The 27073-nt window shown below is 39.6% G+C and overlaps 1 protein-coding gene across 1 annotated transcript in view; it reads left to right on the top strand.

Annotated features, from left to right (window-relative positions):
- pde4ba (phosphodiesterase 4B, cAMP-specific a) overlaps positions 1-27073 on the top strand; it is a 204834-nt gene that overhangs the window by 3875 nt on the left and 173886 nt on the right. The window contains exon 2 of the mRNA XM_055015852.1: positions 22654-22748. Coding sequence (XP_054871827.1) covers positions 22707-22748 — 42 coding nt within the window. The 5' untranslated portion in view covers positions 22654-22706. The remainder of the gene's footprint in view (positions 1-22653; positions 22749-27073) is intronic.

Below are 27073 nucleotides of genomic sequence, written 5' to 3'. Positions count from 1 at the left end.
ACGATATGAGAGTGGTTCCGTGTACACAAATCAGCGAAGCCGTGTGTTTTGTAACCATAATCTGCTTGCTACTGGTGCATATCTGCGTTTTTTTTCTTTCTGTCTCTCTTGTTTAGAGTCAAGGCTGTGGGAAGTTTTATGCATGAATCCTCAGGAGAGAATGTTTCTTGCATTTCCTTGTGCATGATGGTAATATCCTCTGCCTACATGGTGTTTAATTTGTGAGCTGCTGGTGCATACTGTGAATGTATGTGCTGAATAGCCTTGAGGTCTTGTTGTACTTTAGAAATAGAATATTTGCGCTTGTGTTTATTTACATGGGATACCAGTCGTCCATCTCTGAGGATTCCTGCTCTGTTAAGATTGAAATACAACAATGCATCTTAGAAGACTAAATCAGACCTTCATTATTATTATTTTACAATATCTTGTCGAAGGATAAACTGATTATCTTTGGTTGAATTATTTTCTTCAACCATTTCCTAATAAAACAGTTCTTCCACATTTAATTAAACACATCTTAGACATAAATTTTTAAAAAAATGTTTTACAAAGGTTTGACTTGGAGTTTGTGTTATTCTGCATTTGGACAAAAAGATTTTCATTTTTACAGCAACTGTATGTAACTGTGTCATATAATGTATCTTTATCCAAATAAAGTTTATCGTCCCTCTTGACTATTAATAATCATTATCTACCCTGAAAAAACCATATTGCGCCCTCCGTTACTTTTGACAGCTGGTAGGACCATAATAGAGCATGTAGCATGTTTACGTAAAACCCCGTTTTGTGCAGGTTAATGAATTTTATTAAGTTTAGTGGAATATTTGCATTTTGGTTTGTAATGAATCATTTTAAAATTTCCTTTTGCACGAACAATAATATTCATTTGAGAAAATGAAATTACTATATCTTGGCCTGGAATTGATGAAACAAATAACAAATCTAACATTTTCTCTGTCAGACAGTATGCTATCTGAAATAAACTCTGCCCCCAAAATCCACTATCAGTCAGAAATATAATAATAAAGTGGATGACAGAAACCATTTCAGGCAGCCAACTAATGAACTGAGTAGTAGTGTGCGGAGGTAGCAATAAAATTCTGCATTATTCCTAACTGCCCACAACCTGGATATCTTGGAAAACAATAGTGAAAATACACAGCAGAGCCTGGAGAAGCAGGGGCAGGTCTGTTTTGTTCAGACAGGAAAGAGCAAGTGCACCCTACCAACATGGAATGGCAATTAGTCTGAGTGTGAGATGCAGCAGATCTCAGAACCAACAGGGTCAGGAGGTGAGATGTAGAGGACAGCACAGCAGCACAGCAGGAGTCCCGGAGTCTTGAGAGGCAAGAATAACCGGGGCTGCATCACCACGGGAGGCCACAGCAGGGACAGGATGCTGGAATATGAGCAAGCAAAACTGGACCAAAGGCAGCCTGGACAGGTAGTAGTACTGTCGAATGGTGGGGCACAGAGAAAATACAGGTCAGGGCAACAGAAAAGTGCGTTTAGCATGTCGCCAGTAGCAGCTTGGTTAAAACTGGTCTTAAAGACAAATTGGTGGAGCTGGTGTTAAATACGAAGAATCCGAACAATTATAAATTGGCTAAATCTTTTAAAAAATTAAAAAGTTGCTTCTTCAAATTCCTGATTGAAATGGAATGTTTTACTCAAGCACATTTCAAAGGTTTCTGGTGAAATTGAATTTACAAATTAAAAAGCTTATTACACTGCATTTCCAATCGACACTTACTGTCAGAAAGCCAATCCTTGTGTTATTCAAGCTGGGTTGCCTGCTGCCTAATGCATATTTATTGCTTTTTTTTTTCTAAAGTAGCAGTTCCTTTGTTTAAATAGTGCTACTGTGATACTGCAGTAAGCTCTCAGTTCACGGTTCGGATCTTTATCCTCGCATGTTGCTTGTCTTTCGCAATCTAACTCACCTTGCTGTTGCCGTAGTTTAACAGCCTTTTGTTCCTTCTCTTCTTGCAGCACACGTTGATAAATCTTCAGATCCATCCAGTCATCATTGCATTATCTTCAGTGGGAAGTTTTTAGAGCACTTTCACTTGTCTGGTCGATGGAGAAATGTCAGGATAATTCCTGCAGCTCCACAGGCTTAATGGAATTGATATTTAATGGAGGACGCATGGATCAACAGGAAGAGCAGAGGCAGCCGTGTGTGCACATGCATTAGTTTGAGGCAAGATTTGAGAAAGAAATTGACAATGAGAGGTTGTCTGCAACTGTAATTACAGCAGTGACAATCTGAGCACATTTCATGATAATTGTGTTTTTGTTGTCAAGTACAAAGTGAACAAAAGTATTCCCATTTATCATTAACTTGTCAATAGCCTGCCGTAGCATCTGCACACGTAATGCGTGAGGTCCAGCTGAAATTACCTTTGGTGGACAAACGGCACCAAAACACTTTAACAAACAATTTAATATGTTCAAATATTTGATTGGATGATACCAGGGAGGCTATTCTTCTCATATTCCATGATTATTGGTGTGTTCAGAAGCAAAAACAATGAAGCTGCAGTGCATGTGTGTGGAGAGACGGCGTTTCAACCACATGACTTTGCCTCACCTGCACTTACACAGAAAACAATATCAGGACAAAGTGCAGAAAGTGTTCTTGAGCTTTTAGTACTAACTTTAATAAGGAGATCGAGGCTACTCACTTGTTATGAAAGTGGAGATGTTCACATTACCATTTTTTTTCTGAGAAATTCCTGTTCAATAGCTTATAAGGTTTGTCCTTGATCTTCGAAAACTGTAGTTTTCTTACTATAAAGTCCATTTAGTGGCTGTTCTAGAGCTTTCAATCAATGATGAAGGTTGCCCCAGTTTTCAAGTACACTGTGAGTGTCTAAGGTCAGATTTGAAATGCACTGACCCTCGATTAATGCTTTGATTTTTAGGAGAGGCTTTGATTTGGTCAGCTGAAGCAGACCGTGCTTAAGAAGCCACACCTCCCTTTCCATACAGTGACTGAGTGAAGTGAAAAAAGACAGACAGCTGACGACTCTACAGCCCACTAACCTCTATAATGTCACTCTATCACAATCTGTGGGCGGCCCATTTGTTCAGCATCCAGCAAGATCCTCATTCAGTCTTGTGTTCACTCAATACTCTTCATTTTTTCCTCTCATTTTCTCTGAGCTTCTTTATCTCCCTCGCTGACTCTGACAGTCAGACTGATGTGAATGATCTTGGTAATTAATTTAATGAGTGAATAAACAAAAACAAGCCCCCTCCCTCATCTCGCCGAGTGACTGAAAGACTATTACCCTCACAGGGTGACAGAGATGAATGGCTCGAAAAGATGAGCAAGATAATTGAGAGTAATTAACATGCCAAGCAGTCAGCTCATGGCTTCATGCTGAAATTAGTGATTGAAGAGCAGGATTGGGGTTGGTTTTCTGTGTTACATTAGTGACAGACAAAGCACAGCATTTACATGTTAATCCAGATATCAACGGTCTCCATGAGCCTGTCTCCCAGAAACTATATAAAAGTAAAGTTCAGTCTCAAATATGTCTTTAGGGAAACATATTCTCCTGCTGATTGATTGTGATGTATGGCAGATATATTTACAAATCTTTTCCATTTATTGCAATGTAAGTCTCGCTTCTTTTCAGTCATTAGATGGGGCAGGACTCATCATACTGTTAATCGAGAAAATGGAGGAAATGGCGATACAACATGTTGTGAAAAGGTCCTATTCAAATCCAAACCATGTTGTCTTCCTAAGACTAACCAAGTAGTTCTGGTGACTAAGTCTAACAGTAAGTGAAACAAAACTTCAGTCCATGATTCCACATTGGATGTGAACCTCACACTGCTGAGTCAGAGTCCTGTGGTGGATTGATTAATCCCTCCACCTCCTGTCCAACCTCCTAACCCTGACTCTTTATAAGTAGAAATTACTTTGCTTTCAAAATTGAAATTGAAAATGCAGTGTAGCTGTAAAAGAATGTCTTGTTTGGAATATAGGGTTTATTCCACACTTGTCCAAATATATACATATATGACCATACTTTTTGTCTATTTCTTTACTCTTTTTGTGTTTAATATGTGGTTTCTCATAAAACTTATTAAAAAATATGGTTAGAAATTTTCTAGGGATGCGGTAGCGATCTCTGATATTGTTTTATCATTTCTTCATGTCCACTGTCACACAGGTTTTCTTAATCAATAACCAACTGCATTACCAATCTGTATTGGATAAACTGCTGATACAAATTGAGTACAGTAGATATTTGCCCTGTGCTGATGTTACCGTCAGTCAAAAGACACGTTTTGGTCTAGAAAGGCTCTGTTACATATGTCGGTGGGATATGGGAATGCTGTCCAAATCCATCCTGGCTTGGCCTAAATGCATGCGCTTTGATTTTAGGTAATTTTTTTTCTTCTTGATGCATTGCAAACCTTTTTTAGTTTTCAAGCAAATACATTGGGTTGATTCTGCTATTAATATATGTAAAATGTGTATTACCTAGAAAAAATGGTATCACATTGGGACATCCATGGGTCTCCCCTCTTGGAAAAGGTCAAACTATTTAACTGAGATTATAGGATAGTTCAGAGAAAAATTCACAATAGCCTTTTAGTATCAAACTGTGAACATACATCATTCTGTCCAGTGAAGGTCAAACATCCAAGAGAAGCAACATTGACCAAAACACATTTTCAAGTAGAGGGGGAGTATAAGAGCTGTAGTTTTTAAAATGTAGTTTTGGAAGGTAACAAAGTACATGAATTCAGATGTAAAAACAGAGAAAACATTCATTGTTTTAGATAAGGCCCCCACCTGTCTCCTGTTGAAGCCGTTTCAATTTTATTTTCTATATGATCTTGGTTTCCCCCTCTATATTCTCTGTTGGAGGTTTGGGTTGTTACATTTTCCATGTGGAGGGTGCACCTGCTGTCTGCACAGTATAATCGATGACAGAATTAATGTAATCTAAGGTCCTAAAGGTGGGCTTCATACAAAAGGAATCTTATATGCAGGATACAAAAACTAAGATTTTTAGATCTATAGTTTTTGCTACTCTGGCTTAGTGTGGATTCTCCAGTGATCCCATGGTTGGTAAAACTGTCTGACAGCCATCTCTGATGTAACTAATACCAGTTCTGCAATCCGGAACTTCTTAGTTTTAAGATTTGCTCTAAACACAAAGCACAGGTGAGGATGTTTGAAATGTCAGTAGTTTTGCATGTATTTGGTCATAAGAGAAAGCTTTAACCTAAAATTCTGACTTGGCAATATGTCACAACTTAATGCTAAATGGTCTGCACTTACTGCTTTCCCACCTGAACATTATTCAAAGCACTTTCCAGTGTTTCTCATTCACTGACATGCCTATGGTGGCAAAGCTGTCATGCAAGGTGCTTTCCTGCCCTTTGGGAGCAGCTTCAGGCTCAGTTGGCACGTGTACCGGCGACGGATCGAACCAGCAACCATGCGATGAGGTCAGAGTTCTGAGCCACGACTGCCCCAAGGACCATTATTAACATTATTAATTATGTCTGTGGTTTTCTTGCTATAAAAAAGTCAAAGTGTCTATTGTGTTTGTGTCAAGAAGGTCCTCAATGCATCTCGGCAGGAGGACTCTAATTGACTTGGCAGCCAATCAATATTCACTTCTTACTTGATGTAATATCTTGTAATCAATACTCAGGGAAATTGCTCCAGATATCGAGAGCCTCGAAGTCTACAGTTGATAATCCCCCCCAGACTGACACAGTAATGTGGAAGAAACTCATGTTTCCCATTAATGTGGGCAGGTCAATACTCAGCCCTACAGGGTACGAGGTGGCTCCAACTCTACTCACCTTTTGGTTTGAGAGAGTGAACATGCGGGTCTATAATCACTGTAAGATTAGTATAAGTTTGCTGTAGGGTCACGGTGGGGTTGCTGTAGAATTATTGGATCATTTCCTTCTCAGTCTTCAGACCTGTGCAATAATAATTCTGCTCACATTTGATTGATGGTATCACACCTGGATCCTGTGCAGCACTGTAGTGTGTCATTCACATCTGAGGTCATGGTCCTCTGCTGGAAAACTGTCACTGTGAAGGAGTTCAAGGGCTTTGGAGTCTTGTTCATGAATGAGGTTAGAAAGGAGACTGACTGGCAGATTGGAGCTGTGTCTGCAGTGAAGTGGATCTGGATGGAGATTTGTCAAAAAGCAAAGGTCTCAGTTTGCCAGCTGATCTACCTTTCTATTCTCACCTGTGGACATGAAATGTATATAAAGACCGAAAGACTGGGAATGTGGGTCCAGGTGGCCAAAATGAGTTTCCTTCATAGTGTCTGTGGACTGAGAGACAGGGTGAGGAACTCAGACATTAGCAGGGAGTTTACACTGGATCCTTTGAATTGGAATTTCCCAGCTTTGGTGGTTTTGACATCTGACCAAGATGCCACCTGGTCGCCTTCCTGAAGAGGAATTGCAGGCAAAAAAAAAAAACAAGATTCAAACTCACCTGTGATGTTTATCGAGACCCTAAAAAAGAAGCTTTAGTAAAAATGCACCTTTAAAGATCAGTATTGTATTTTTTCATGTTAGTCTCCAGTTACAGTAAAGTATAGTCAAAAAACAAGGAGGTGAGAAAAAACCAATTGTAGAAAATGGAGTGCAGTAATCTACTTCCACTACTCTGGCCTTTCTCCTCTACTCGTTTCCCATGTGGGACTAGACCGCAGGGAAGATCCTGACTACGCCAGAGAGATTATATATCTTCTCCTGGCCTGGGAAGCACTTGGAATCCCCAGGAGAAGCTGAAGGAACTGTATCGAGACACGCTGGATGCTGAGCTTAGACTGCTGCCTCCGTGACCTGATTCTAAATAAGCAACGGCACATATTGACATGGCATGACTCACGCAGGTTTCTGATATTTCCTTAGGAACCTGTGCAGTGGAAATGAAAAACTGATTGAATGAGCACTTGCCCCATGTTATATCAAGCATAAACATAACTACTCTTTTAAAGCTGAAAGTCCACAACTTTCCATCAAAGTCTGTGCATTTGATCTGCTGGTATTCTGTGGAAGAGCAGTGAATTCTTGGAAAGCTGTGGACTTTGCAACACCAGGGATTAACCTGTGACAACAGTTTGTTATGACTGTGATGAATGCTGGTTGATCCCATGTGTGTAATCCCATGTTGAACAGGGTTTATGTTTGAAAGGAAAACAACTCAAACCGTCTCCTCTGCTGTATAAAATGTAAAGCTTTTATGTAGCTTTTCTTTAATCTCCTTATACATATACAAGACGATTTTAGCATTTTTAATTTATCAATACAAAATAAATAAATGAAATCTATTAAATTTATCTGCAAATCCTGCCTCTAAGTTTGTGTTTCTTTTGTCTTCAGTCTGTATGGATAACCCTCTCATTAAGTAGGCATCTTATATGCAACTACAACACTGTGAAGCTCTCGGGCATCACACAACACCCTGTTTTTTTTCTGTGTTCGCCTCCATTGCCACTCTTGTTTTTTCTAACAAACACTTTTGGTGTAAAGTCCCTACTCAGAGTGTTTATGCTCTCCAGTGCACACTCAACAGGAGTGCAGCCCTCACCGTGATTGCTCCCCCTTCATTAGAATGACACTACTTGAGGGAGCGAATAAATGAGGGATGCTGGGCTAATCAAGCCTTTTAATTGCCTCGAGAAGAACTTATGAGAAAGCTCGTACTTCTTCACAAGCTCATCTCCCCAAGACTTTGTCAAGCGAGGGTTGCCAGGCAGATAGGGGAAACACAACTATATTGACGTCAGAGTGTGAAAAGGGAGCGACTGAAAGAAGGAAAAACAAAACTGAGTAAAGAGACTTTGCTCATTAGGAATCCCTGGGCGCTGGTTTTGTGTCTCACACTGATAATCTCTGTGAGGAGGAAAATGAAGTCCCCTGACAGAGTGGTCCGGTCTCTGGAGTCGGTGCGAAAGCTGGCGATCGGTGGTGGAGATCTGAAGTTTCTCAGCGGGTGATCACAGTATTGGAGCCCCTGCAAGTTTTTTTTTAAGCATAGCAAAAGAGACTAAAGTAAATAATGTGCATTTAAAGATGGGTCATATATGCTCAAGTCAGTCTTGAGCTACAGTTTTGAGTAAATGAGCATTTGCAAAAGAGTATAGTAAGAAAACAATTGTAGAAAATGTGACTGCAGTGAATCTGTTTCCACTGCTCTGACCTTTCGCTCTGTGATTTCTGTCCTCTACACTTTTCTCATGTGGGAGGCACTCAGAGGCTGCAGAATATATCCATCTGCACCGTCAATTATAGTTTTGTTTGTCATGTACTCTGAGAAAGCATTGAGTAACTCTTTGTGTTTGTAGGTGTGCAGAAGTTTAGTGCTCTCCTTTGTTAGGGATGTCCTTAATGCGGCTGTGTGTAGCTCAAGGCACTGATGCAAATGATGTTAATATGATGTGCAAATATTTGTTGTGGAGCATTCTACATATACTTCAGCTACTGTGTTGATTAAAGTATTTTCTGCAGCATTGCGTGTATTTGCAATTTATCTCTAATGCATTTCACTTAACTTAGAAGCTTCGAATACGTTGTGAAAGAGTCCGATTTTACCCCGAACTATGATATTCACCTAAACCTAGCCAAGTAGTTTTTATGCCCAAACTTAATTGAACTCATTGCTGTGAAAGTGACAACCAAAGTGTGATATTTTCTTAAACCTAACCACCTAGTTTTGGTGCCGTAACCGAACTGAATAGTCATTGATAACCCAAAGTAAACAAACAAAACTTCATTAATATTCACACACAGGACATAAATCCCCGTGTCTTGAAAATCATTTTGCTGACTTGTTCTTCCATCCTCCCCTCCTCTGTCCTTCAAACTGGAGACCTATTACACTGTGTCACAGTCTTACCTTTGTATGGAAATGTCATTTTTGGGAGACAGATTGCTCCTGTATAAAAGTCTGATGTTTTGTGAACCCTTTCTTTCACCCTGACCTCCTCCCCACATGACCTCAGTACTGCCAACTGAATTCCTCCTTTGCTGAAACGTTTGCTGTCCTCTTTGTGAAGACAGTCTCCAAAATAAATCAACATCATTGAGTTTTGGCAACTGATAGTATTTTTTGATCGAATCCAGAGTAAAGTCAGTAAAGCAGCAGATGTGTCGCTGTTCTAATGCCAAAGATGGTCTCATGGGTGGCACAGCAGCAGCATCTTGGCTTACAACTGAAACAAATTAATATACAAAGTCACCCTGATATCATTTTGGACACATGTAGTTATATTAACTTAGGACGTGGGCCACTTTCTGATTTTTTTTTCTTGCTAATTATAGTCACAGAGTGGATTTTATGTAAATGTGCTACCAGTGATTGCAGCCAGTCCTAGAAGGTGAACAAAACAAGCAGAAGGCCTCACTGTGCAGTGAATTTGAGAATTTGGCTGATAATTACCCAGAGTGGTGACTTCCATTTTTACAGAAAGTGTGATGTGAATTTTATCTTTCTGAAATAATGAAGACTGTCACGCGTACAACAGCACATTCCAGCTAATAAGCCTGGCTTCTGACTGAGGAAGCAAATCTTGTGCTTAAGTTGAAACCTTTTAACTTGAATGCATGCTTCTGAACCTCAATTTGCAGCCCTAAAGTGGAAACTGCATCTGACCCTTTCATGCTGTGCTATTGAGTCTGTATGCATCGAAACCACTCAGCACATCATTTGCCATGCAGTGAACAGGAGCAGGGTCTGTTGGCTGGCTGGTATTTTCTGACCACATTCATGCATCAGTACTCCTTCTAGCCAGTAACTCACATTACCTAATGTCAAATAAATCTGAACTAAACCTTTAGAGACGATGAAATACTGCCAGGCTGCTCTGTGTCAGCTTGAGATTCTGCTCCAGTTACCACTACCCTTGAAACTCAGGCATCAGTATGAGGCTTTTGTTTCTTGCTGGTATCAGTTAACCACTGTACAGTAAGTTAGGGAAGCTACAGAGCAAACTCCCTGCCCTGCTGAAACAGAGCCTAAAACATCAGAATGTTTGAAATGGAATATTTAAAAAGCAACAGTGAAAGAATAACTTGTGTACTACACATTTTAGATAATAAACCCTCCAGCGAGCATATGAAGCCATTCACTGATGACTGTAGCTCTTCTGTTCATCAGCCTTCTTATTCTTGTCCCTGTCAGTGGTGTTCAATAAATATAGAATTCTCTCAATGTAATCTTAAATGTTTATCTTCTACTGCATTAATTTGTGCAAAAATGGAACAAACTTTATATCTGCATTATGGTTTGGGTTTTACAAAGCATCGCTTGTGTGTAAAGAGTGAGTTTGCACCAGATTTGACAGGATTCCGTCCATGGAGGATTAAGTCGTTTTCAATGTAATAATATCCTAAATATAAGAGCAGCAACTGAGAATACTCAACAGCTCTTAGAACAAGGTGAGCTGCTTTGTAGGGGAATCACGTTGCCATCAGTCCACTCCTTGTTGATGTCTCCACTTCACTCACACTCGCACCACAGAGTGATCAAAAACATCTTGAGCTGATGTTTTCAGAAATCATGCTGCAGGATCAGTCACAGGTTTCTGCTGACAGACAACAGCTGTGTGCTTTGCAGCTGTACTATGTAGGAAACAATCACTAAAAATATAATGGAAATAAATATTGGATTATTAGGGGAGGATAAAAAAGAATCTCAAGGATTGGGATGGGGGAGAAAATATGATCAAGAGATCCCTTTTTTCATTCTATTACACTTTGATTTACCCACACAACATTTTATCTTCAGTGTGATGTGTTTTATGTCTGCTGGCATGATGCAAGACCCTGACAGATCTAAGTGGATGCTTCTCATGCCTGTTGGTTGGGCTTCGTGGACTCCTATAGCATTTGATTTCTTTCATTTCTATCTTGGACTTTTTGGAAACTTATTCTCTTCAGAAGTACCAAAGTCTTTCAACCATCCTGTTGGTTGTTTTGTCCTCTGGATCATCACAGTATAATGGGCTTTAATTTGCTCAAGTTAGTCTAACAAAGGACAGCAGTGCTTTTAAAGTGAAGAACTAAACACAAACTACAGCCAAGAATGGAAGGATTGTCATTAATTTTGGACAAATCAAAATTTGGACTTGATGATGGCACTAGAGCAAAAGTTCCCAGGACTGTTTTTCAGACTGTTTTGGGGGTATGAGCCAAGGTAACAAAGTGAAGTTACAGAAAAATGAACCAGAATAAAGGTAGACTGATAGGTAGAGAGTCTGCTGCTCAGATGCTGTTCCTCGTCCTGTCAGGCGTCCCACCGAGACAGTCAGTCAACAGGACAGGCAGCTGAGAGCTTGTTATCTTTGCTCTATTAGACTGATACACAACATGCTCTGCTGAAGCCACTTTCTAGTGACGTTGTGTGTGAGCTGGACTGTGTATGAGAGGTACAAGATAGAATGAGGTAGAATATCTTGTCACATTTTGCCATTATGACTGAGATTATCTCCCATTTGAAAAGTAAGTGCTTGTGAAGTGCAGTCAAGAGAATCGGGTGAAGTTTTTATCTTACACTATATATGATGTTGGCTTAGAGCGATTCTTTCATTTCTGTGTGGCTTTGACAAAGCAGGATCATGCTGTTCTGAATTAGAATGTAATCAGTGCAAATAATGTCAAAAAAAATGGTTATGAATGAAATAGAGACTTGCAGCGAGCCTTGAAAATATGACATTCCACCACCTTTGTGAATATTCATGCTAGCACAGCAGAGCGTGACACTCTGCAGTGTCTTTATTGGGGGTGTAATGGACCGAAGTTGATCTGTAATGTTTACGGATCTCCACCGACAGCTTGACACACATTTGGTTTGCAAATTTTATAGGCTTGTTTAACCATCATTGTGTGAAATACAGTTTTACTGTCTGTGCTACTTTTTAAAAACGGTAGAAGGACACTTTAGGTGAAGACCGTATGTCAGAATTTTAAATAAAACGATCCAGATTGGCACTAACATTTTTTGGCCATGCTCCACCTCACTGCCAAGTTTCAGGAAATTTAGTCCTTAGATTTCAGTGCAGAATTACGATGACAAGATACAAAGCAATTGTCTGCGTAGATGCTGTTCTAGATCATAGTAATCCTAAATGCTTCAGTAGACGGCAGGTGTATTTCTTTTCTTGGTTCTTGAAAATGTTTTACTTTTCCCTCAGAGACTTGCTCAGTTCAGAACTGAAGAACAGTGTGTGTTCACAGAAACAGTGCAATGTAATAGCAGTTGGCAGTGGCAGTCATGGCAGCGTTTGTGTCTCTTTTCTTATTTTTTTTGTCTGAAAAATAATCAAACTTGTGACTCAAAAGTCATGATCTGATCCAGTTAGTTTTGCATTCTGTTGCACCCCTAGTCTTGTTCGCAGTTACATTTTCACAAGATTTTCCTTCACTCTGTTTAATGTGTGGTCTTGGCATCAAGCAAAAGAATTTCGACAGCTCTGTTCAGCACATCTGACTTGGGAAATCTCAGCTGCAGTTTTTAAAAACTACTCTGCTGCTCCTGTTGGTCAGAGTCCCCTGAGCAAAAACTTCCACAAAATCTTTCAAAACAGAGATAGGATTATACTGTCAACTTTTTTTCCCAGTCTAGAAAGCTTTGCAAGTAAGTTGAAGCTTCCAGGTGGGTAGATGTGGTTCAGGTCATGTGTTAGCGTATATAGGGGCTTCTGTTTTTTACGTATAGCCTAAAAGAGTTGGGTTACGTCAAGGCTAGAGGAAGGCTGTATTTTTGGAAAAATGTCACAGTCCGTCTTATGTTGAAAGCAATAACTTGTTTAATATTTAACTAACCAAGACGAAGATTAATCTCTAACCTTAATCAAGCATTAAGCCTGGAGCTCATAGAATTAGAAAAACTCATGAAATATGCTGGATATTTTGTATATCTACTAAATGTGAACATTTAGTGCTGAATGTAAACAGCTTGCAGAAACATTCAATAAATTTTCCTTATAATATTGATTAAAAAATGCACAATACCCAGGAGGCACAAAATGTATTTTCTAATGCAGGTCGAGTTCCAGAGAGGTCGCTCATTTCCTTGAAGCACAGGAGAATCTGACTCAATCACAACTGCTGCTGTTGATGGGTGTGTGACTGATGTTATTGGCGAACCATTTAGCACATGTTCACACAACGATGGCTCCAGCACACAAAAGGGGACACACAGATTGTTTGTGTGTGTGTGGAGGTTTTGAATTTTGGGTCAATGTGTGTATGTGTGCTTGTCTTATGTCTTCACACCCGTCTGCCCTAATGCTGGTAATTAGGCAGAAGTAACACTAATTAGAATGCACACACACGCACGCACGCACGCACGCACGCACGCACGCACGCACGCACGCACGCACGCACGCACACACACACACACACACACACACACACACACACACACCTTTCCTGTAAGCACCATGCTTCGTCTCCTGAGGTTACAGCGCTAATCTGTGTTCATAAACTGCTTTCTGCATCTGTGCTGCCAAACACAATTTTCATATCTGCCGTGAAACACAAATTTCCTCTGTACCCACTAATTATCTTCTGATACTGATGACTGGAACTGATTGTTATCCCTTCAGAGAAGCATTGCCAGTGTTAATATCCTCTGTGAAGCACGATATATATTCAAGACATTTCTAAATGGAGTAACTAATTATGTCATTGAGGCGGTTGGCTTAATGAGCTCAACTACTGTCGAACAAAGTAGCTTCCCCTCGAACCAAACACGGAGAAAACAACAGTTGTTTAAACGCACTTACAGCAAAAAAGTGTTACACTTTTCATTGGAAATGAATGTTTGGTATTTGTGCATTACATTTAATGATCTCAGTGAATGAACTTACGTAGAAATTCTAATAAATGCGTATGCATGAGCAACTCAATGTCAAAACTGGGTGTTTAGGAAAAAGTTGGCTGGTATTGGTCATTTAGGCTCAAAAGAAAGTGAGTTCAGGAAAATCACTTCCTTCAAGACTCTTGATATGTAGGCCATGATTGTTCACAGTCAGCAACTTTGCCCTTAAGTGTGTGCATATGCCCTCTAGCAATCCTAGAAATGACCTTACTTGCAATAGTAGCCAACAGTTACTGTTAACTGTTTGATTTGCTGTAAAAATCAGACAAATAGCTCTGTAAAGGTGGATTTCAACGAGCATTTATTGTTTCTTGAAGGTGCTGAGTAGTCATGAGCTCTTACAGTAGATCAGAAACACTGTATGTGATCATACAAATGTTGCTTTTTTTGCTGCATGAAGGTGGTGTGATGTGGTGATTTTATATAGTAGTGATATCCTCAGGGCTTCAAGGTTGAGTTGTCTGTTCAAGCTGTAAGATCCATCTGCATCAAGGGCATGAAGCGTCCTTTACCATTTATTATGTAACTGGATACATATGCAGTCTCCAAACAGCAACATGACCGCTTAATAGAGGAATAGTTTTGGAAAATACACTGGAGTTGCTTTAGGGCAATGAGCGGTTGCTGCTGTGTCCATTGTTTTTAATATAAACACAGCAGCTGTCAAGGTCAGTGACAATAAGGGAAGGCAAAGCTACTGCTGTCATGAACGCTCACAGCTCTTTGCTGCTGCATTTGTAGTTTGAGATCAGGACAAACTTAGAAGCCCCAGCAAGGAACCCGATACCGATTTTGCTAATGTATGAGTTCAATGAATGAGTCACTTCTTCACCAGCTGAGGGGAGACTCATCAAGAAATATAAGTGAGGAACCTCAACCCAACAGTCTGAAAAGAGTAAATAGCAAAACTAGATATCGTATGTGTTGCTACACTTATTATTTAGTCTATTTTGAGCTAAAAATGTTGTGTTGCGTGACAATACTGGGTACGTGGTGTGTTGCAGCAGCTCAGCTCAGTGTGCCTAACAGAGTGAGGTCTGCTCAGGTTGCAAAAGTCAAACAGCACTGACCTTTGTGGGCGCACTCAATTGCTGACAACCTTTGCTTGAACTGACAAAGTTTCTGATTTCCATAACTTTCATTTCTAATTTTAAAATAAATCAGACAAAACAGATATTCAGTTGCCCCGGTATCTCCATGCAGATGCTGCTACGAGTCTTGTGAGAAAAACACTGTTAGAGTCTCTCAAATGTGGCACATTACCACTGTAGCTCAAGTGCACCTTAGTGTGGCATCTTCAAGAGTCCCTATGCTAACCAGTTTTCTCATTACAATGTGAATATGCCAAGGAAGATAATTATCACTTTTATGTAGGTACAACTAACATGTAGCTGGAACTAAGAGCAGGAAATCTTAGTGTAAACCCTCCTTAAATCACCCAGGGGCTTCCTGCAGAGTGGTTTAAAGCACATCATCCTGCTGTTTAGATCACTTCACCGGCTGCCAGTTGCTGCCCGCATAAAGTTCAAAACTCTGAAAGTTGCGTACTAAACTACAATGAAAACAGCTCCCACTTACCTGAACTCTCTCATTCAGGTCTACACTCCTTCTTGCTCACTATGTTCGACCAACAAAAGGCGCCTGATACAACCATCACAACAGGGCTGGTGGATAGTTAGACTCTTCTCTGTGGTTCCCTGGTGGTGGAATGAGTTACCAAACTCTGTTCAATCTGCAAAAAAACTCTCAATCTTTAAAGAAAGACTTGACAGACTGCAAAAAGAAAAAGAAAAAAAATCCTATTACCTCCCACACTGCTTGTAGGTACCAAGGTCTTACAATCACACCTGAAACTTGTTTTATGGCTCTTATCCAGGTTGTTTTCTTCTGACTAGATCCTTGTCTGTGTTGTATCTACTCTCAGATGCACATTGTTTTGGATAAAAGAATCTGCTAAATGAAATTGTAGACATTGTAGAAATTGTAGAAAGCTCAGTGGTTGCTCCAGTCATCAACACCTTGGCGGTGCCTGACTCCCCTTGACTCCCAGCTAATCCAAAAACCAGCAAAGAAGTGAAGTGTGAGTGGAGCTGAGGCGAGCCATGCTAACATCTCTGGGTCATGGACTGCTTGTGACACTCCTTTTTTGCATAATTTTAAGTTCAAACAAGTGAGTTATATGAAAATCCACCTCTTTTGCAGTTGTCATGAATGGGGAAATGAGCTTTAGAGACCAAAACTGTTTTCAGCCCAGGCTGTAAACATGTTTATCTTTGCTGTCAAATTTGGCATTTTAATTGAGTGTCTATACGGTTTGACTTCAAGTGGACATTTGAAGAACTGCTGTTTTTGCGACTTGCACATTCATTTCACCTCTCAGTCCTGGAGGTTGCAGCTTGGTCCAATCCCCACAGCAAGGTGCTGCCAGTCTTCGCACGTAGCTAAGACTGGCAGCCGCTGTGATCCGCTGGCTATGGTCAACTGAAAATCTCCTACCAGCATTCCTATAGCAAATTAATTAAAATATTATCTCTTTTTGTTTAATCTATATAAGCTCTGCTGTTGCATGAAAGGTAATATGTCAGTCTATGTCTTGGACAGAACCTGAAATGTTTTGTTGTCTAAACTGTTTTTGCATTTGTTTTTTTGAATGGATTTAACAAGCCAGATACAGTATGTAGATTGTAGAGGTTTAGAGGTTGATGATAAGCCAATTTTGTAACCTATGAACAGAATCATGTTAGATATTTTCCGCTTTTACTTAAAGCTTAGCTAGCTTATTGTCTTGATCAGCTACACATTTACTATACAGTGATGAATTTGGTAGTAATCTTCTTATTAACTATTGGCAAGAAATTGAAAAGGCGTCCTTCCTAAAATGTCAAACTGTTCTCACAGAGAAGGATCTCATCTAGTCTTAGCCGACTCTTCCTGTCTCTGCCTCTGCTTTCCAATTTCACACCTCATTCTTCAATCTCTCTTTCTGTGACCTCCGGCTTCTTTTCTTTATTTTATTAAATCCTCTTTGACTGCTTGCTTGTAGCTCTCTGTGCCTTCATCTCATTCTCCAAACCCTTCCCATCTAATTTTGCCTATTCTTCTAAACACAATCTTTTTCCAATTCTCATTCATCTTTTTGTTTTCTTGTCTAAACCTCCCTTGGTATTCATTTCTGTCCTCGTGGAAGGTTATCGCCACGTCCCTCCATATACTGGAACAAAAAATAGAGATCATCCTGGGTCACAGGAGGAACATATGAGGTCTTAGGGTCTTTTAACGACTGCCTGAATTGCCTCATTACAGAGAGGCTCAATGGCTGTCGAGTCAATCTTGCTGCTGCTTTTGAATGATTAGCATGGGGGGAATTAAAGTGTGTCGAACCATTAAGGCTGCGTCGGGTTTTATTAGCAGGCTGTGTCATTAGCACATTATTGAGAGGAAAGATTTTTTTAAAAAGTATAATTTGCAGAGGCAAAGGAGGGAAAACTCATAAAAGATTAACAAGATGGAAAGATTATTTGAAAGCATCAGGTGATGAGCAGAGGGACACATGATGGGCGCTGATTAGTATGTGCTGTGAGGGAAATGGTGTGATTCACATGCATGCTCACAGGTTTCCTTCGCTTTAATGTGTTCATCTGTTAATTTTCACCCTTTTCTTTACACATGAGCTGTGTGTGTGAGTGTAATTTGCACTATAGAATGCTTTTAAATTAAGGTTGTGTAATCTTATTACATAATATATTTGAAATGATATTGTTAGAGTGAGTTAAAAACAATGTGTTTTGTGTTGATGGTTTAATTCAAGGTTGTCGGCTACTTATGGATGGCAGTACGGTTTGTTGTGTTGTACTGTATGTGTATTTGTGTCTTTCATAACCAATGACCCCATTCAGGCAGACAGCTGGAGTAGTTATTCAAGATTCACAAAGTGTTTTCAGTAAGGTGTTCCATTTAAGTTGTTATTCTCTGTCTTTCTTCCTTGCTGCCATACCACCGAGAACACATTGTGTTGTTCAATGATTTCTTTAGAAAGTTACCTTACATACATCATTTACTTCAAAGTGCTGACCTACTTGCGAGTACAAAATCTATAATATACAGGCCAATCAAAGGAGGAGCCAACATCTAGTGTCTTAGTAAGGTGTTGGGCTACTGCACAGCTTCAGTGTGTCTTGACAGTAGGGAATTTTACTTGTGGGTTGGTTTAGGGCAGCCTGGACCTTTTGTGCATGTTCCAGTTTTCAAGAAAAAAACTGTACCTGCACCAGAGTCCACTGTATCTGTATGAATCTACTTGTAGAACACAAATGCTGACAGGTTAAATGGACAATAAGCACCATCTTTCTGTCCTCTCGATGTCCCCGTAAGTACCAGTCTTCTCCACACAAACATTGTCATCAACAGTGTCCAATTCGCCAAATAGGATTTAACGGCAAAGACTCCATTGTTATAATTTGTAAGACCTTGCAGTTGAGTCCAGTAATGACTATCTGTTTTGATGAACTCTGAGTTAACGTTGCCATTGAGGCTGTTTGGTCCTTTGCTGAAATGGGGAATAATAATGTCAAAAGTGCAGATTATGGGGCTTACTTAACTAACTTACTTTCTTTCTTTCAATCTCAAGGAATCATTGAAGCCAAGCCTTCATTTACATTAATGTTGAGAGTACAGCCAACCGAATAACAAGGCTACAGCCAAGGAGACAACAAAGAAAGGAGCACAGTTAAAAACAGTCACATTCAGAAGCAGTATAGTGAATGATCATGGATTTGAACTGGTCGACAGATACGGCTGCACCAAGCTTTAAAGTTTTCTGTAAAATGTTCCAACTCTGTGCAGCTAAAAAGCTTAAAGCATTTCTACCTGAACTGTTAAACCTTCACACTTTTTTTTCTGGCCTTATTTGACAGGTTAGTGTAGAGAGACAGATAGGAAAGTAGGGAGAAGAATGGGAGGGAAGACCTGGAGCAAAGGGCTGTGAGCTGGAATCAAACCATGGCTGCTGCATCAGGGACTATAGCCCCTGTTTATGGGTTGCCTGCTCGAACAGTTGAGCTACCTGGGTGCCCAAACCACAATACTTTTATCAGAAATTCTCTCATTTGATGTTGTAGTGATCATGGTTAACGCTGTCCAACACGTTGGTCAAAAATCTACCATGGGTGTTCAAATGTCTTTAGATCTGGTCTACAAATGCCACAACATAGGATTCACATAATTTTCATCAAACCATTCAGTGACCCTCTAGTACCCTATGGATATCATCCAGGAAGAGACTGATCCCGTCAAGGTAGAAAGGCGGGCCACTCAGGTGGTACAGCGAATTGTCCACTAATGGAATGGTTGGTGGTTCAATCCTCAGCCCCAGGCAGGCACCTTACATGGAAGCTCTGTCGCCATTGGTGTGTAAATGTATGTGTGAATGCGACATACATCGTAAAGCACTCTGAGTACCGATAAGATAGAAAGGTGCTATGCGACTGCAGACCATTTCCCATGTCATAGAATAAAGGTGATCCCTCAGAACAAAGAACAGCTTTGTGTTGATTTGCAGTGACCACCCACCCAGAGGAGGTCGAGTGGAGCCAAACCATGCCGGCAAATTGCCGCCGACTTATATTGACACCCCGACAGCATTGCAGAGCCTGAAGCATTCAAGCTTATCCTTTGTCACAAATCTATAGTTGGTAGCTAGTCATAGATTTCCAAAGCACAACAAGTTGCTCTGTATGGAGTTCAATATTACATTAACTCAGCCTCTCAAATTGCTGCTGATAAATCCAAAATCAAGATCTGCATTTATTACTCATTTCATTTTATTATTTTAATTACAGATTCATTTGTTGATTAATCATTTTGTCTTTGACAAGAACAGCAAATATGCATAACAAAGAAGTTAGAACCACTGAATGTTTTCATTATTTTTGCACAAAACAGCTGCACACAACAGCTATAATACACCCACACAGTTGTTTCCACTTATTTTACCTAATTAGAGGAGAATGTTACATGTCTATCATTGGTCTTCATTCTAATTAGTTCATTAGGTTTGGATGACTTAACGCCACCTGATTTCAACCTGATTCCATGTTCATGTCATGTCAGAGTTGCTAGTTTCTGTGTTGGAAATAGTGTTAAGCATTCAAGCTGCATCTGAATTTAAGACTTGGTACTCGATGGGTCAGGAGGTGTTTAAAACCAAACTAATATTGACAACTAACTACTGAACAGCTGGCTTTTTACATACTCAGTGTTATTTGTGAATATTTTTATTGTTGCTATTTTTATTCTTATTTAGGAATACTTTTAAGGATTGAGAGAGAGGGCATATACATTTTATTTCTATTTATGAGAATGTGCATAAACTTGGACTCACCCACAGAATGTCACTTAATATAACTGAATGTTAATTGATGTGCTGTGATATTGTTTGTGCACTGTATAGACAATAATTTTTTTAACATGGGATTTCTTCACATTCTTATAGTTCCTTCATGACATGGTTGCGGCAAAACAGAGGCCTTGTTACTAAGAACAATTCAAAATGCCGGTGGTGTTGTATAGATTTTAATAATAGAAAATGTAATGAAAACCAGATTTTTCTGTTGATGAGGTTCATTAATTGAGTTTAATCAACTGTTTCAGCTTTCCCAGAGTTTTAATTACACCATTTTCCAAGCAGCCTACATAATTACTAATTGTTACATTGGGTAAAAGGAGTAATATTTGCATGAAAACCCAGTGTTTTTTATTGTTATTCTTGTTTTCTTTTCTCTCCATTCCCTTTACTCTGCAGCTTTCATTGCTGTGGTTTTGCAGGTGTTTGTGTGTATGTATTGATTGACACATATTTTATGCTGAATACAGCACATCGGAGCTGCAATTTATGTTTTGCTGCCACAACAGGATGCTAAAGTACATCTTATTTTGTCATTTCACCTGTCAACCATTTGACAGTGTAATTTGTGCACCAGTCAGGCAGCTGATAATTTTAACATAATATTTCACTTCTGTTTGCAGTTGATGAATGTCTTTACATCCAAACTACATACAGGTGTTACAGCTTGGCTCAAAAGCTGCAACGAAACAGGGAGTCAACACCTGTGTGGTAACTAAAATGGTTTTATTTTAACACAAAATTCCCAAAACTGTGCATTAAAGACCCCAAACAGAAACTCAAAAACCCTGTTGCTGATGCTCCTGGAGGAAGCAGCTCCTGTCAGAGAGAGAACTTGACTGGAAGTGAGGGAGGTTTTATTCAGTTGAGCCACGGGGTCCCAGGTGCGTTTCAATCAGCTGATGACCCTCACTCAGCTCTGGAAAGAGAAGGCAGGGACACCTGGTGTCCAGGTGGAAGGTCATCACACAGTTCTGTAGAAAAATTCAGAGAATATTAACACATTTGTTGGAACTCTGGCTCTGAGCTGCTCTTTGTTTTCTATTTGTGCCCTGAGATACACCTTTCAGTGTCAGGATCACTTAGGGAACTGGGAAGGTTAACACATGCAAACAAGCCCAGAAAGGACATGCACATCACGGTACTGTGAGATCACACGCAGGGACACACAGCATTCAAGGACCGCACAACTTCCACATAAAACTTTCCTTTAAGCTTTTGTCTTGTGTTTACATAACATGCACATGCATAACACATGCCTGTGCTCAGCGCAAGGTCATTTTTTATTAAAGATTTCATTCGTTGGAAATGATACGTCAGCTGAGCAGCCTTGGCGGAGCCTGTGCTTTTCTTGTTGCCTTTGCTGTACTTAGAGTCTTGGAATCTTGAGCCTCTGAAACAATCTGCCCAATGAAGTAGGACTGGTTAGGTCACCATGACTACTTTAATAACTGCTTTATTTGATATATTTTAGCCAAATTGTTGGCCTGCCTCTTTTATCCAATGGTAGAGGGGTTTGTTTTTCCATTTTTTTTAATTGGTCCAGTTCATGTTTTCCATTAGCCACCACTTTTCCATTTGACTGGTTTTAATTTGTTGCCATGCGCAACATTTTTTAAAAGTGGTTTATAAATAAAAATCATAATTATATGACATTTTCTGTCTGTACTTACTCATACATTGGCAGCACAGATCTAATTGCCCTCAAGCTACCAATGTAGCATCACCAATCAAACTGAGATAACTGACATACCATATTTTGCTGGCATTCAGGAGCTGTAGCAAAGCGAAATAAAACAAAAATGAGTTCAACATGGGAACGATCATGTTGCCTGGGCAGCAAGCCAGCCTCTCTATCAGTCAGTTATTTTTATGGGGTCTTTTAAGAATATCTCTTGCATTACCATGTACCATGGGGGGTTCTGTGTGTCGTACAACAGTGTTATTGTGCTGATGTATGTCTCTCGAAGGAGCAATATGGAGGGCAAATCTGTTTTCTTTTTTACTGCTTTGCTTTGCTCTTTCTCATAGAAAACTACACAAAAATGAGTGAGAAAGGCACAAATTCCATGTTGTATCGGGAGCTGCGTCTGTATTTGTGTACAGGTGTGACAAAAATTATTGGAAGGACTGCAGTACTTGAGCTGAAGAATATCTAGTTTGAGGTGTAGATGTTGTTAAAGGGTTACACCAGTTAGTTTCTTAGTTTAAAGGTGAAGATGTTGCAATGATTGTCCGGAAACCACATCTGGGTTACTCTTTATGATCCCTATTCTCACTGTAAACAGTTTATGTTTCAACTTTTTCTAAAGAGAAGGATAAAACATGATAAAGCCATTTTTTATATCTGTTCTAGGTTTGCGTGTGAAGCTGCTGTGGCTGGACAGCACGGGAGATACTCAAGGCAAGATGAGGAAGAGCAGGAGTGTTCTCACTGTGTCTCCCAACAGTGTAAGTCATCACGTCCCCAAAATATCTCACCGGTTACATAATAGTTTGTGTAAACCAGACATCAAACAACTTTTGACAGCACATGTCACTGCTGAACATTTCATCCACGTTGCTGTGAAGCGTCAGCCCCTCATTAGAGTACAGGATGGAGAGAGATCCAATCATGTTTATCGCATTTAAACTGACACAAATGTACTTCAGTTGAACTGCACAGACAGAAAAAGAGACATAAACACTGAGGAACAGATGGAAAAAATACCTGACTCAGAGAGACAGCGACAGATTTATTTTTGAAAGAGTGAGGATCACAAAACAATTGCGAGGCATTCAAGCGATTTCAGGAAACAAAATTGGCACACTATGTAGTTGAGGCTGCGAGGCAGGACAGAGGATGCAGAACGATATACCTTGTTCTCACTTTTTCTGCAATGTTTCAGTCTCCCAGTGTTTTGACAGCTTCTCTCTGCTCTGGCTGGCTCTCTCCTCCTCCACCACGACTCTTTTGCATGAAGTTTCTCTTTGCTAGCTCTGTAGCTCCCATCGTTTTTCCATTCTCTTCTGGTTTTTCGTCTCTGGCTCACAGGTTATTAAATATGTGGACAGATGTGGTCTTTAAACCTACAGGTGCTAGTATCTGAACATGATTTGCGTGACCTTTTACACCTCAGCACAACAAATCCTGCACAAATGTCCTAATCTTATATTGAAACATGTAAACCGCTTTGTAAAGTTCAAGGTAAGGTCCTGGTTGTAGCTAAATACAGAAAAAAATCAGCTGATGTGTGCAACACAAACTCTATGCTCCGCTGTTAATCACATCCCCTTTAAACCCATTTTTGCTCCACACCATTACCACCACTCCATCTGCATTTGCACTAAATGTAAATTGCTTTTTGCAAATCAGTTGCCTTCATCTGTAGGACGCTGCATTCGAGCAGCTCATGTTTATCACCTGTACATTTCACCGTATAGATATGCAGGTTCACTTTGCAGTGACTGTGGGTGTTTTTTGCTCGGTCCATAGCTCACGGTGTGGGTGTGCATTACTCAGTCTCTCTCCATCTTTATCTTTCACTCTCAATGTCAGTTTGAACATTGTGTGCTTTATCTGAATTTGTTCTTTCTTTCATTCAGTTACCTCACCGCTGTTTCCACTTTATGTCTTCATGTTATTCAGTTTTGTTTCATCGTCTCTCTCACTACTAACTTTGACCTCTAACCCTTTTCTTAAGAATCTGTGCGTATTAAATATGCATCCAGTGCTGTCAGAAAGTAAAAAAATGTGAGGCCAGAATGTTGCTGGAGGATCTCAAACACCCTTGAGGAGTGAGCTTGTCTAACGTTCTCAGATGTGATTGCAGGGGACGAATCAACACGTCCCACTGCTTCAGGTGTTAAAGGTGGCGACTACAGTGGAGTGGAGTTATCAGGAACACCAAGTGAGGAGGAGGTTTGGAAAAGGGTGTCGGGGTGAGTGCATGTTTTCATAATAATAACAGTAGAAACTGTTTCTAAGGAGAAATAAGTGAGAATAAAAACCACATCAAGCAGATGAGAATTTTCTCCATACTCCACAAGTAAACACACAACTTTGTGAGATCAAAAGTAGTTTATGTCAGGGGTGGAGTGTGGTGTCACCTGTCAGGCACCTCAGAAACTTTATGATCACACACCAGAGCACAATACAGTGTAGCAGATGTGAACTTCTTACTAGCTCCAGGCAACACTCTTCTGTATCACAGTTTCCCTTTAATGTGGAGAAGGATAGAACAAAATGGGATTTAGAATTTTGTAGATAAATACATCTAGAGGTTATTAAATTGTACAATAATTAGTACAGATCAACACCAAAACATGTGTGTAAGACTTAGCAGTGTATTTAGGTTTTCCATGTACAGCTACAAGCTTTGAAAAAATGAGAGATTTAGACATGAAAATTGTAAAGACTTTAATAAATGTTCAGTGTTGACTAGCTTAACTTAACATAGCAAAACACTGGCGAAGAGGAGTACAAGAGTTAAAACGGCTGTGTTCAAAGCAAAGCTGTAATTAGCTGACTTTCTTTATTCATTGTATACACAAACAAAAATGTAAAGGATGAGTCACGTGGGTTGTTCTGTTTCTTGGTCAACAGCAGGTTGCCAGGCAACCGGTTCAAAGCTGCATGGAAGTGGCTGGCTGATGGGTAAACTGTTGTTTGTCCATAGATAATCAAAGCATGATGATGATAACAAGTGACAAAAACTCATTAATTTGAGAACCGCATTAGTGTTTTTATACCCTGACATGAGAGTTGCATTGATCTTCTCATATCATTCTTAGAAGGAAAAAGAGTTAATGTATTTCCCCAAATCATTAAAAATAATATTTCTTAGAAAGCTAGCAAGTTTTTTCTGCTCTTGTACTTTAACTCTCTACACTCCAGTTTCAGTGCATTTTTTGTTTCTTCACATTTCTACTCACGATGGGCCTATTTTTTTTAAAACTTAAAACTAGCACAACAACGGCTAGAAGCAGAGCAACTCAAAAATGTAATTTGTACAACATTACAAAGTCATAATGCCATAAATTAACATTTTTTGGGGCTGTTTATTTTGCAAAAATTGTTGGCATTTGGAAAAATGTTGCACATGTTGTTGTAGAAGTGCCCACAAGTGTTACCAATAATGAAAAAACTGTGGACTTTGCACGCTGTAGATATTTTACTTCTCACATTTTTATTTTGCTTCCATGCTTGTCTTCTGTGTGCTCTAAACACAGTATATCGTTCAGCCCAGTTCAGCCACAACAATACATTTTTGTCTCACAACTGTTGGTTACAGCTGAGTCATTGATACTTTGCTGGTTGCAGGACTATCACAGAATTCTCTTCATTTTTTACAGAATCCAGCAATTGTTTTGATGAAACATGTAGGATAAAATGTTGATTAAATATTGCAATTTTCAGTTTGCATTTAGTATAGCTTTCTGACAGAAAGGCATGTTGCAGAAGAGTAGTTAATGGACCATCAAAAAGTTGATATTTTGTCTATATACAGGTATATCTATATACACTACTATTCAAAAGCTTAGGGTCACTTAGAAATGTCCTTATTTTTGAAAGAAAAGCAGTTAACACTTTCAGTGAAGATAACACTGAATTAATCAGAAATACAGTCTAGACATTGTTAATGTGGTAAATGACTGTTCTAGCTGGAAACAGCTGATTTTTTCTCCATAGGGGTACAGAGGAACATTTCCAGCAACCATCAGTCCTGTGTTCTAATGCTACATTGTGTTAGCTAATGGTGTTCAAAGGCTAATTGATGATAAGAAAACCCTTGTGCAATTATGTTAGCACATGAATAAAAGTGAAAATGAATAAAATTGTCTGGGTGACCCCAATCTTTTGAATGACAGTATATATATTATGTTTTTTAATTGTCTTATTTCTTTAATAAAGACCATGCCTTTTTGCCTGAAACCATACAAAATGATATTCATAAAGTTAAGAAGACAAATGGGTGCAGCTACTGACAGGTGGATTTTGTGAAGTCTCTCAACATGTGGTGTTTGTCCGAATGATTACAAGAAAACAGAAAAACAAGAAGTCGTACTTTTTTGTTGACTTGTGTGCATACATTTATCCATGAAGAGTAAATCCTGTGGGTTTATAGGAGTACGTTTCAGTAAAGCATTCCCTGAATCGCTGAGGTTAAGAGTGTTGAGGTAGGACATTCTTACTGGATTTTAGCTCCAGGAGAGGGGATTTGGTTGAGCTGGTAATGCTTAGCCAGGATTAGATGTGAGTGGTATAAGTGTGAGCAGATATGCCGGTGACTGTTTGAGTTAATGATTTGTCCCATCATGAAGCTGGCATTTGGATTGGATTAGTTTGTTGTGTTTGAGTACAGCAAGGATGTGTGTGTGCAGGTGATTAGGACTTAGCATGCGCAGGAGTGTGTTTGACTGTAGGCTTATAGAGTGTTTGTGTGCGTTATTGGACTGTGGCGTGCGGACGGGTGGACAGATTAAATAAAGTGTCTCCGGCCCACAGACCTAATGACCTCATTTACATGCAGATCACAGATAACCAGCTCCGATCTGATCGGCTCTGACTCTCCATCTCTGCATGTGTGTGTGTTGGTCTGCATGAATGTGCTTGAATTCAACCCACCATTTGTATGTGACTCTGCATATTTATGTAAGTGTTTCTACATTATTCTAGTGCATATACACTGTGAGGTGCTCCGAGCCGTTCACCAACCTTTTGCTCTGTTAATTAAAATCTATTTTCGAGTGTTTGAAAGAAAGTTTGCCTGTGCACACACCAGTCTCATTAAGAC

Source organism: Amphiprion ocellaris, chromosome 2 (assembly GCF_022539595.1).
Source record: "Amphiprion ocellaris isolate individual 3 ecotype Okinawa chromosome 2, ASM2253959v1, whole genome shotgun sequence".
In the NCBI taxonomy this organism is placed as follows: Eukaryota; Metazoa; Chordata; class Actinopteri; family Pomacentridae; genus Amphiprion; species Amphiprion ocellaris.
Note: the sequence above shows the minus strand (reverse complement) of the source record. Positions and strands in the feature narration are given on the sequence as shown.